Genomic DNA, 12,059 nt, shown 5'->3' with positions numbered 1-12,059 from the left:
AAAGTGTGTTGTACAAGGTGTTCACAACATGTTATTTATTATTACTAGTACCGGTTTTGACACTACACAATTTAAAAAAGATTTGTTGTATTTAAAAAAATTATATTTCTGTTCATTACTGTATTTTAAATGGTGTGGATAAGTGTAAGAGAGGGCCTAGAACCCTAACTTTGCTACGAATTTTAACAATATGGCAGTGTTAATTTGTAATTCTCACAAATCACGTAATAAACCATGACTGTGTAGTGCCAGCGTGCCAGATTAACAGTAACTGTAAGACGTCGTATCGGCAAGTAGGGTCCCTAAACTGTACGGTTAGTGACACTGAATCAAACTCAACAGTTAGAACAGTGATTTTTAGTTAATCACTACCTCCAGTATTAACAGGGGAGAGAGAGTAAGATTGTACATGCCAGGGACTACAGATAGCGAGTGACAGGGTAGAACAAACCGTATGAAGAGAGCCGTTAGTACACTTAATTTTTGCTTATGTTGACAGCCTGGTTCTTCCCCATGAGAGAAAAATGGTATAATGCAAGGCATGTCCATAGTAGCTGCTAGATAGCAGGCAAATGCAGGTGTTGGTTATGTGAATGATGTTGATCAACGAAATATCACTGTAATGTTTGTCACAAGTGGAAGATAGTAATTGATTTTACTCAAATAAAATCTCAAATCGGAGGTTGATTAAGAAATACCATGGTTACTAGCGAGAAATATGTATACGTACTTACAGGCTGTAAAAGGGACTCCATTATGTTGCATTCCGCTGCTCGCGCCGTCTTTTGTTTCTTTTTTGAGGTCCAGGGCTGGCACCGATGAATGGGAGTGCTATGTCTGTGAATTCTCTTTCTTTTTTATTTTTTCCCCATATGTCCAGCGCGGGTATTTTGTTGAAAGAAAAATAGCATGATTCCTAGACCAATACATACATATATATATTTTAAAAGGAAAATAGCATGATCCCTGGACCAATAAATTGTTTAATGAATCAGTTAGGGCACATGAAGTGACAGCCCTTCAAATTACATTGAATGAGAAAAATCAATAAAACGTCACCAAAGAACTGAGCAAAGACATCACACACGACAGTGTTAGACAAACAAAACACTTACGGAAGCGCTATGACATAGCAGAAATAGTAGTTGTAAGGCAGTAAAGTATGTATTCTCTAAAATAAAATATTTCAGATTATTTCTTAATCAACCTCTGATTTGAGACTTTATTTGAGTAAACAATTATTTTCTTCCATTTGTAACAAATATTACAGTGATATTTCGTGGATCAACATCATTCACATAACCACAGGTGTTGCATCTAGTGGCAAGGATGAACATTCCTTGAAATATCACTCAAATTTCAGTGAACGAAACACAATTGAAATAGGGACCAAGGTATATCATTTGAAAGTTCAAACCTTACACCACAAGAAGAAATAAGTTGAAATGCAAACAGGTTAGATTGTAACCACTAGATACCAGTGCAGTACACGCCACATGTATTGCGCTAACACAGCTAGTCACTCCAATGGCTGTGATGCTCATTGCGTGGCGAAAACAGGTTGACACTCCACGCTGGCCAGTTAAAAATCATCCATGCGTTGCCCAACATAGGTTTACTCTGCCATAAAAATTGATGTGCAGCTAACCTAAATGATATCAAATTAAAATGCCTACACACTGTAGGTGAAGCCTCTAACTCTCTTGCCTTCCAGGCCTTTCTCAAGCGGTTCTCCTTCTGCTGTGTGGCCTGTTCTCTATAAGTGACCAAACCTTGATGTAGCAACAATTTCACATAGAGGCTGTTTCATTTGGATTTCCTGGTGCATCTCTTTTTATTTTGGATCTTGGGCCCTCCCTGGACATAGCTGCAGTGTCTGCAGTGAGCCTGAAACCCTAGCTCATGTTCTTGGTTTATGTCCACAGGGAAACTTGCTTAGGAATGTTAGGCACAACAGAATAAGATCTAGAATTGCAGCGGCATTCTCCCAGAAAGGTTATGAGGTACATGAAGAGCAACCAGAGAATTGACATAATCGCAGATGACCGAGAAAAGGGCTTTGCATATATTCTGGAATCCACTATTAAATGTGAGGTCCACTCAAGTCAGCCAGCAGAGGTAGACACAGAGAAGGGAGCCACCTATGAACCAACCATCAGCTACTTCAAAGAATCATACAATGTCTGCTGTATAAGGGTTGTAGGACTTTTCATCAAAGCAAGAGGAACCATAGCAAAATTCTTAATTGAGTTCTTCAAAAGTCTGGGCATTCTCAAGATTCTGTGATTTAGCCGTCTTGGCCATTAAAGGCTCCGTCCAAATTGTAGAAATCACCTCTATAGTACTGCATACAAGAAGGATTAAATCCAGAAAACTCTTTGTTTTTAAACATACATTCAATATTTAAGTGTCAGATTTAGGCAGCCTATCATTGTAGGAAGTGCAAATAAATAAATAAATAAATAAATAAAATAAACTTGTACTGTTCTGTGCGTTAACCTCAGAAACTTCTTTTTTGCAGCTTGGAGCCTACTACAGTATTATCTCTGCAGTGGCTCCATGGTTAAATAGTTAGCGTGCTGGCCTTTGGTTGCAGGGGTCCCGGGTTCGATTCCCGGCAGGGTCGGGAATTTTAAACATCATTGGTTAATTTCACTGGCATGGGGGCTGGGGGTATGTGTCGTCTTCATCATCATTTCACCCTCATCACGACGAGCAGGTCGCCTACGTACGTTAAATCAAAAGACCTGCATCTGGCAAGCCAAACATGTCCTCGGACACTCCCTTCACTAAAAGCCATTTCATTTCATCTCTGCTGTAAACGGTACAAGTTTCCAGGCTAGTGTTATTATCAGTAACAAGTAGGCCAGATAAAGGGCTCTTTTGGCTCTTGTAGGAATTTGTTGATACTGAAGAGATTCCCGATTTGATAGTAAAACTGTGCACTTTTTTGAAGCCTGTTGGTGATTTCAGTAGATGGTCTCTTGTTTCTACTCTCACTTGTTACCTGAAACATGGTCTATTTTATGGTGTATGGTAGGGGGTTACCAAAAACAAAAGGAGTTAACCCAACCTGAAATAATAAAAATGAGATTATTTGGAATTCGTTGTAATTTCATTGTCACTTGCACAAAAGAGTGAAATCAAGCAGTTTTCCTGTGCTTACAGTTCAGTCATTCTCTCTCAACAATTGTTTGGTACGGACCTCATATTTTTATGAACTTCTTTGTTCAAAATGAACAGTTATTTATTTTCCCTCCTGCAAACCGCTGGGTGAAAAACCACAATGGCCCTTGTAACATGGAGTGGAGAGATGTGCTGAAAATGGCATGTAACGTTGCACCTGTAAGAGCTGTACCGGTACCGGGGAGGTCCCTTGATGGTAACCGCTGCAGAAGATGCGGTGAGACTGAAACATTACCTCACATCTTGGGTTCCTGTGCCTTCGGTGAAGCTCTTCAGAATCACAACATCAGATCGTCCATAGCACAGACGCTCCATGAAAAAGGATTTCAAGTGTATGGGAAAGAAATTTAAAGTGTATTAATCGAGACATCAGTTGCAGAAAAAATATGCACTATCATGGTTGCAATTCCTCCATATGTCATCTTAAAAAACAAAAAGAGAATGCCAAAATGCAATATTCCTTGTGAGATACATGTAGCCTACATGACAAGAAAACGGCTGGATGGACAGTGAACTTGTGAAAGACTGGGTAAAAACGGTATGAAAAACCTCCCTGGTGCTCTATTTCACGTACCTTCCATATTATTGGTGGACAGCTTTAGGGGACATCTCATACAAGAGGTAAAGTATTCTGCTTCTGAAGGGTAGAACAGACATGGTAGTAATTCCAGGTGGATTGACATCTGTTCTACAACCTCTAGACGTGTCAATTGGAACAAACATTTAAAGGATCATTTCTGCCATTTTTGTACAGAATGAATGGGAATGGATGAACACATGTTCACTCCAGATGCCAATAAATGTGCCAGTGGGTAGTAGGAAGCTGGAATTTAATTTTGTGTGAAATAGTTATGAAGACTTTCAGAAAAAATGGGAATATCCACTTTGCTGGACGGTCTTTAAGATGATGACTTATGGAGCAACAGAGAATCCCACATCTCTGAATGCAACAACTCATCATCATCATCACCATCATCATCATCATCATCATCATCATCATCATCAGAGAGCAAGGATGAAATATAGAAAGGTAAGTTTGTTCAGCGGTCTTTTTATTACTAGCGTGTGACTTGTATTTTCTTGCAGTGTTCGTAACGTAAATGCAGGTACTACCATATTATCTACTTTTTGCTACTGATTTGTAGGCCATTCCATAGTAGCATATGGCAACTCTGCAAAGGAAATTACGCTAGGCCTATTTTTTTCTGCCTGGTCACCTAGTTGAAACAAGTGCTAAAAAGCTGTAGACCTACCAATAAACTAAAAACATATCAATTTGAGAACTAGCTGGCTGTATTTTCTGTGTATATAATATTGCAGCAATGGAAAACAGACAACCTACCATAAATATGTACGGCACGCAATGTGATAAAAATGTTGTTTTAATTATTGTTTTTCTTATCTGTAAAAATGTGCAATATTCATACAAAATGGTATTTTCACAGCTATCGTGATGATTTTATTGATTTTTATCTGCATTTTCAGTGTAACTGAAAACCTTTGAGAAAAAATCCATGTAATTTACACAGCTAATTTATATTTTAAGACAAAGAATTTGGTCAAAAGAGTGTGAAAATACAGTATTGCCCTCTCCTCTTGGTAGAACCTACACCCTGCTTGACCCTTAAGCATCAAATACATTCTTTGTTTCTCTATGAGTGTTTTTTCCTTCTTCTTCATGTTCCAGAAGGGAGAAGAGAGCCAGGAGTCGAAAGAGGATCCTTCCTATGTGTATGACTTATACTATGGTGTCGCTGGAGACTTCATGGTCTTGGATCATTTAGTAGACATTCATCCACTGCCACAACCTGTGGACTTCAGTACATTGAGAGGACCAGGTGAAGATGATTCTGAAGTAGAGTTGGAAGAGGATGAAGATTCTAACGATGAGAACAACTGGCGCAACGACTATCCTGATTCAGATCACAGGTAGAATATTTATGTTTCTTCTTTGCAGTTATGGAAGGAATTATTTTCTGGGCTTGTAGGTCATGGTGAAATAGGGTTAATAGGAGCTGTCTACATCTGTCCTGCTGTACAGGAGCAAATTAACTGATTGTGTTGGATGCTCTTTTGGACATATGGAGTAAGGACGATATGTGTACCCATGATCAGGATATGGGTGCTCCTGAGACCCACAAAAGACAAGCACCATCCTTACACCGAGGCAAGAGTCTACAGGATCCCATGCTGTGACAAAGTCTATATGGGTATGACAAAATGCAGTATTGCCACTAGACTCGAGGAACATGACCGATACAGGTGACTAGGACAGACTGAGGTGTCATCTGTAGCTGGACACACTGTACTGGAAGCCAAGAAATATGCAAAATTTAGTGGTAAAATTTTCTGACATTTTTTATTTAGATTTTTAACCTCAAAAAGTAGGAGATAAGGTGGGGGGAATTATGCAAATTTAAGTTTGAATCTATAATATGGATCAAATTCCACCAGGTTTTTTGGTATGCTCCTTCGTCAGTGGCTGGCATAATGTCCTCATTTGAAGAGAAGGGTTGTTTCTCTTCATGAATCTACACAGCCACCCTCTGCTTGTCTTAAACTGTGAGATTCATCTATTGCTTTTCTTTGCAGTCTCCAGTGCCTTTAAGTGTAGCATTTCATGCAAAACTGTTAAGTCGTAATTTCTTAGTTCTTTTTCGCTGAGCCAGTTGTCTGTATTGGGTAACATAATTGTGAGCTTGCATTCGGAAGATGGGGCTTGAATCCCACTGTCGGCAGCCCTTTCAGATTTGTTAGGATTAGAGTTTGTGATTTTTAGCATTTGCGATAAATGCGAAATATGCCAAAACTTTGTCATTGTATGTGCCTTCATCTTATATGACCCGTACGGGTGGTTTTTAGCAATTTGGAATTCGCGATAAAGTGCGAAATTGGTTCAAAATGCGAAATTATACAATTTATGCGAAATAGATGCGAAACTCTCAGTTTTATACAAAATAAACATATATTTTTAAAAACTATTAATTTTTCTTAAAAATAAGATATAAATGTTGTTATTTATTTCAGGAGAAATAATTATTACGGCGCCCATTGCAATCGTAAAGCGGTAACATGCTTTGACGGACACTTCCGTCTTGGTGCACGGAACATCTATAAGTTCATTATCGCAGTTAGCTGGTCGGAGAGATTTATTCTCTTTGTTTTGCAGCCTAATCGATTGATGTCAGATGATACCTGAAGCTATTTTCTCTGTGTAAATAGTAACTCTGAGTTGAAATACGGAAAATAAAAAGCACCTCATTTTGCCGTTCGTTGTAAACAATCATGGCGGCATCCAAGCGCGGCATGGATGAGTTTATTCGTAACTGGCTTGAAAATAGTGATGTTGAAAGTGGAAGAGATTCTCTGGAGAGTGAAAATACTTCTTCAAATGACAGTGATGGAAGTGATTCCGATTTCAGTTCCGAGATGATAGTGCCAGTTGAAACTACGTGACAAAACCAGAATGCAACAAGAGCGAGTTAGAAGTCTAGTTTTCCTTTTTTTTTTCTTTTTTGCTAGTTGCTTTACGTCGCACCGACACAGATAGGTCTTACGGCGACGATGGGACAGGAAAGGCCTAGGAATGGGAAGGAAGCGGCCGTGGCCTTAATTACGGTACAGTCCCAGCACTTGCCTGGTGTGAAAATGGGAAACCACGGAAAATCATCTTCAGGGCTGCCGACAGTGGGGTTCGAACCCACTATCTCCTTGATGCGAGCTCACAGCTGCGCGCTCCTAACCGCACAGCCAACTCGCCCGTTGAGAAGTCTAGTAAAATGATACTTGGAATTATGATCTTATTGACAATAAGCCTCTTTCTGTAACATGTAAACCAGTGTTTGAAATTCACTCTATAGTGAGGAGGGGGTTGGGTAATAATCCGAAAGAAATGGACTTAGGGAATTAATTTCTAACCCCACAGTTCTGGGATCACGTTACTAAGGAAACCAGTGCCTATGCCTCTACATTTCTTGCTAATTTATCTGCTTCCGTTGAAACCAGTAATACTTACGAACAAAAACATTGGTTTCCTGTTACTATAGATGAGCTAAAAGCTCACTTTGCTTTCTGTATTCTTATGTAGCCTATGTGATTAATCAAATTTATGTTAAAGTGACGAAAAAATAAATAGTATGTAAGGGAATATTTTCTTTCACAAGTAATGGAAAGCCAAAGGTTTAAATCATTCAATGTGTGGAATTTCTTTCACTGGCTAAAGAGCACTGCAAAGACCAGTCAATCAAACAGCAAATACACTTTCAAGCACCACGTTCATTCTCTTTGTGTGTTGACCCTTGATCTTAGTCGGTTATTCTTGACATTGGTGTTGAGTAGTAGTTCTGTTTAAAAGTATGGTAGCGATTTATTTTATTGTCTGTTAGTCATGGGTAGAAGCGAAGTGATGATCAAACAGCATGCCGAAAGGCACAAATCGGGACATTTTAATGTAAGGATACAGATGGCCTATATTGATGTGCCGACTCTGCAATCAAGAACTTGAAGAAGAAGAAAAATATTTTGCAGGCTTTCCTTTGCCTTGGCAGCACTTCTGTGCATTTGGGCCTCTACGAACAGTGTCGATGTAGAGTTTTTTTTTTTTTTTTTAGCAAGTACAACATAATTGTAACTGATAGGCGGTCTCAAATGAAGGAGGACACCTTTTAAATAATTGGTATGTTGTACTTAAATCATCATTGAAATTCCTCTTCCTTGTAGGTGTGTTGTACTGTGATAAATAAATACGTTCAGAATAGTATTTTTCACTTTGAAATTGTGTTTGTAAATTTGAAAATAAGCATATTCCTGTGTGTTCGTTAATACTTCTTGCAGTCTTATGTTGATGTTTGTCTTATTTTCCATAGTGAATTCAAAACTGCATGACGAGCAATGTGTGATTAAACAGTATGATTTTACTCCCAACTGTTGTGTGTGCAGTTTAGTAAATTATGCCTATTTTAACCAATTTGCTACAAAATGCTAAATTTGAGAAGTTTAGTTGCTACAAAACGCTAAATTTGAAAATCAAAACGCTAAATCACTGATTTTTAAATGCTATAAACCACGAACTCCAGTTAGGATGAATACAGCAATAGAGAACGGTGTGCATGTGTAGAGATCGTCACCTCAGCGTCTCTGAAAACCATAAAAGTAGGTAGTGGGATGTAAAACCAATAACATTATTATTATTATTATTATTATTATTATTATTATTATTATTATTATTATTATTATTATTATTATTATGTATAGTACATATGTGTGACTATATCTAGTGTATGTAACATACTTAATGACTGAATAAATTCTATTCTCTTTTATTCTATAATTAGGTTCTATATCTTTCTCTTTCACAGTGTGAATGAAGAAGACAAGGAACTGGCTCTGGAAATGGATGGCATTCAAATAGGTAAAGTATTTTTGAATTATCGCAATAAATATTATTAGGGCTACTAGACTGTAGTCACATTTTTGAGACATGTCAATCTTTACTTCGTATATTGTTGGCAGTGATTTTTATCAGATGTCAACTTTGAAGGGTCAGTTACGTCCCCTGCATATCTAACATACAGCTTTCAAAACAAGGAATAATAATTAATTGTATAGCCTCACCAACTGTGTGTAGGCAGTTTGATTTGATTAAAAGTTAGAAACTTCATTGTGTTCCGTATTGAACTGGGATTACAGTAAACTAAAAATGTTAAGGGCCCACCTTTTCATACAATGACAGTTTATTGATGCGAGTTAGATCACATGTTTATACAACATTGGTACTAGTTTCGACGCTCATTGTGCGTCATCATCAGCAAATTAATCAATTGGACAAGTCATAACTCATCAAAAAACAATATAAAACACATGACAGCACCTACAATGACAAAAATATTAAGTTGTAGTAAGTTAAAATATAAAACACATGACAGCACCTACAATTACAAATGTTAAACTGTAACAAGTTAAAATATAAAGCACATGACAGCACCTGCAATGAAACACATGACAGCACCTACAATGACAAATGTTAAATTGTAACAAGTTGAGAGTATGGTCCGTCTGGCATAAAGTAGAATTCTATAAAATCTGAGAAAATAACTCGGTTGTTAAGTCTTGATACACAAAGAAATAGTCCAGCTTGAGGCATATAGATCATAAGGTGTATCCTTAGTCTTGTTAAAAAGAAACTGTGAAACATGTGTTATTCATGGGAAGAATAAATCTTATTCTCTTAACCTGTTGTAATCAACAGGCTAAACTTAGGTGGTTCCGAAGCAAACGTCATGGACATGGTTATGTTTCCCAGTTCTATATGGAATCCGCTACTTTAAGATCAAGTTACACGCTCACAAGGATGATATAAGCACCTTTTCTATCCGCTAGCACACCCTGAGGCTAGTATAAGTACATAATCACTTCGGAACACGGCCGGTCAAGCAGCTGTCAATCAAGAATTATTAACGGTACCTTACCCTTCAGATTGTCAGATGACAATTCAGTGAATATTTTAGCACTCTTGAGAAGAAAGCGAAAGACCAAAAGGACAGCTGCAACAAAATTCTGTACAGCAATAAATAGCGCAACTTATGATGATCTCTCAGAATACAAATATAATCGCATCAGACTCCAAGATGTTTTCGATCGACTTGCAAGAAATCAGCTTCATTTTCTGTATCAAATCATATTTACAGAGACTTATAACAATAAAAATCTCCTACCATTTTGATACTTACATTTGCATTTTAGCAAATTAATTAATTACATACAGTACATGCTTCATTTTTTTTAGAACATCTTCAGCTGTTACATAGCTTAGGTGAATCACTAAATATTTTAAGTACATTATAATCAGGTACCTTGTTCTTCTTAAATACTATTTAAATATAAATTGAATTAAAATGAAGTTAAAAACAATGTGGCGGTTATATGGGTTAGTGAAATGAGACCGAAAGGATATACTTATAGTTAGCCTATTTTAAAAACTATTTCTATTCATTTGAATAGTTGTTGTTAAAAAGTTTCCAGTACTATTTCAATAAAATATTTTGCTTGTCTTCCAGTAAAAAGTATTTGATAAAATGTATGACACTTTGACACTGTTCTAAATATTGTTGAGTGTTCACTTCTTTCATTCCCTCCAAGGTGGCTGCTATTTGTTTTTGAATATGCTTAATATATCTTAAATTAGGTTAATTGCAGAACCTTGAAGCTGATTGCTGTTTTCTAATAATAAAGGAGCTTCCCCATATTCTGAAATTAAATAAAAATAAATAAAATGGGGGATTTGCTTTTTGATGAAAAATGTATTTGTACAAGGAAACTTAGTATATAAAAATGGTTTCATACCTTGCTGTTGTCAAAATCCATTCCTACTGTGACCTTGGAGAAGCTACATTTCAAGCAGCTTTCCGTCTTGCGATGTGTGTGTTCTAATGCTTGCTCCACCTTTGGGGGAGGCAAGGCTGTGGAGAGGGGAGGAGGCGCGTCGCTTACAGTCACAGTTTCGGCTTTAGAAGGGATAGGGGGAGTGGATGTACAAGATGACGAAAGCTTGCTCATTTTCTTCCTTTTTTTATCTGTGTTATTTATTTTGCCTAATGTTTCAAGATTTGATAATATCCCTTCGAATAAAGGGTTCCTGTCATCAATTATATCATTCAGGTTATTGTCCTGATTACTTTTTTGTTCCAAATAAATAATAAATTTTCTAATGTATTTAGAAGAGCTCCTTTGTTTATTTTGCGTAATATTGTCAAATCCTGCTCTATAGTTGTGAACTGATGTCCGGTTGTACTCATATGTTGGCCCATCGCGGAAATTTTTTTGTGCCTTCAGCATTGACATGTTCTAAGTATCTTACCGTAAAACTGTGGCCTGTTTGCCCGACATAAGTATTTTCACATTGATGACATTTCAATTTGTAAACTCCTGATTCTGAATGTTTGTTTTTTTCCTAGGGAATTGACACTATTGTAATTAAATAATTTTTGCTTTGTGTTATTACTGGTTGAATATGCGATCTTATAGTTATGTTTTCTAAACAAATTCGTTATTGTATATAAATTAGGATTGTTGAATGTAAACTTGGTGTATTTATATTTCTTCTTTATTTCGGGTGTTAGATTAGTGTGAAACTTCTGTTTGAATTTTCTGATTATTTTGTTTATCATATTTAGTCCAAAGCTGTTGTATTGGGCTTGTTTACAGATAAAGAGCAGTTCTTTTTCTTGTTCCGTGTGGGTATGTTAAATGCTCTATATATGTAACTGTAGTAAGCCGATCCGGATGCAATGAGTAATTCTTTATTGTGATAGGAGTAAAAGTGGGTTTTCTGTGTATCTTAAAAACAAACTCTTCCTTATCCCATCTTATGTCTTAAAAATTGATGGAACCTTCTTTTTCTTCTACTGTAAACTTTACTCTAGAATGTGTCTGTCTGTCTGTCTGTCTGTCTGTCTGGTCATCAGCCCAGAGGCTGGTTGGATCCTCAAATAGCACCACCAAAGGTTATGCGGTTATAAGGAAACCCCAAAAACCAATGGCAGCACCAAAATGAGGCGTACTAGGCAAGATGAGGAGTGAGGTAGTTTGCCATTGCTTTCCTCACTGGGTCAGAAAGTACTATTGCAGCACGACTGACCCTATGAACAGCACCTTTCATAACACTCAGATGCACTAGTCATGCTCTGAATGAAATTACTCAGCACTACCCATACCCCAGCAACTTCCATATTGTCACAGCCATGGATGTTGACTGGGACTTCGGTGGAAGCTACACTTTACTCTGGCGTGTGCCAAGAGATGGAGGCAAAAGTACTGTATCCATCAAGAAATGACAGCAGGCAGCTCTAGAATGTAATTAATTTAATTTATTGAAG

At 37.3% G+C, this 12,059-nt stretch overlaps 1 protein-coding gene across 1 annotated transcript in view; it reads left to right on the top strand.

Moving 5' to 3' along the window:
* fs(2)ltoPP43 (female sterile (2) ltoPP43) overlaps positions 1 to 12,059 on the top strand; it is a 63,576-nt gene that overhangs the window by 40,029 nt on the left and 11,488 nt on the right. The window contains exons 4-5 of the mRNA XM_067146642.2: positions 4,874 to 5,115; positions 8,544 to 8,596. Coding sequence (XP_067002743.2) covers positions 4,874 to 5,115; positions 8,544 to 8,596 — 295 coding nt within the window. The remainder of the gene's footprint in view (positions 1 to 4,873; positions 5,116 to 8,543; positions 8,597 to 12,059) is intronic.

Source organism: Anabrus simplex, chromosome 4, assembly GCF_040414725.1.
Source record: "Anabrus simplex isolate iqAnaSimp1 chromosome 4, ASM4041472v1, whole genome shotgun sequence".
Taxonomy (NCBI): domain Eukaryota; kingdom Metazoa; phylum Arthropoda; class Insecta; order Orthoptera; family Tettigoniidae; genus Anabrus; species Anabrus simplex.
Note: the sequence above shows the minus strand (reverse complement) of the source record. Positions and strands in the feature narration are given on the sequence as shown.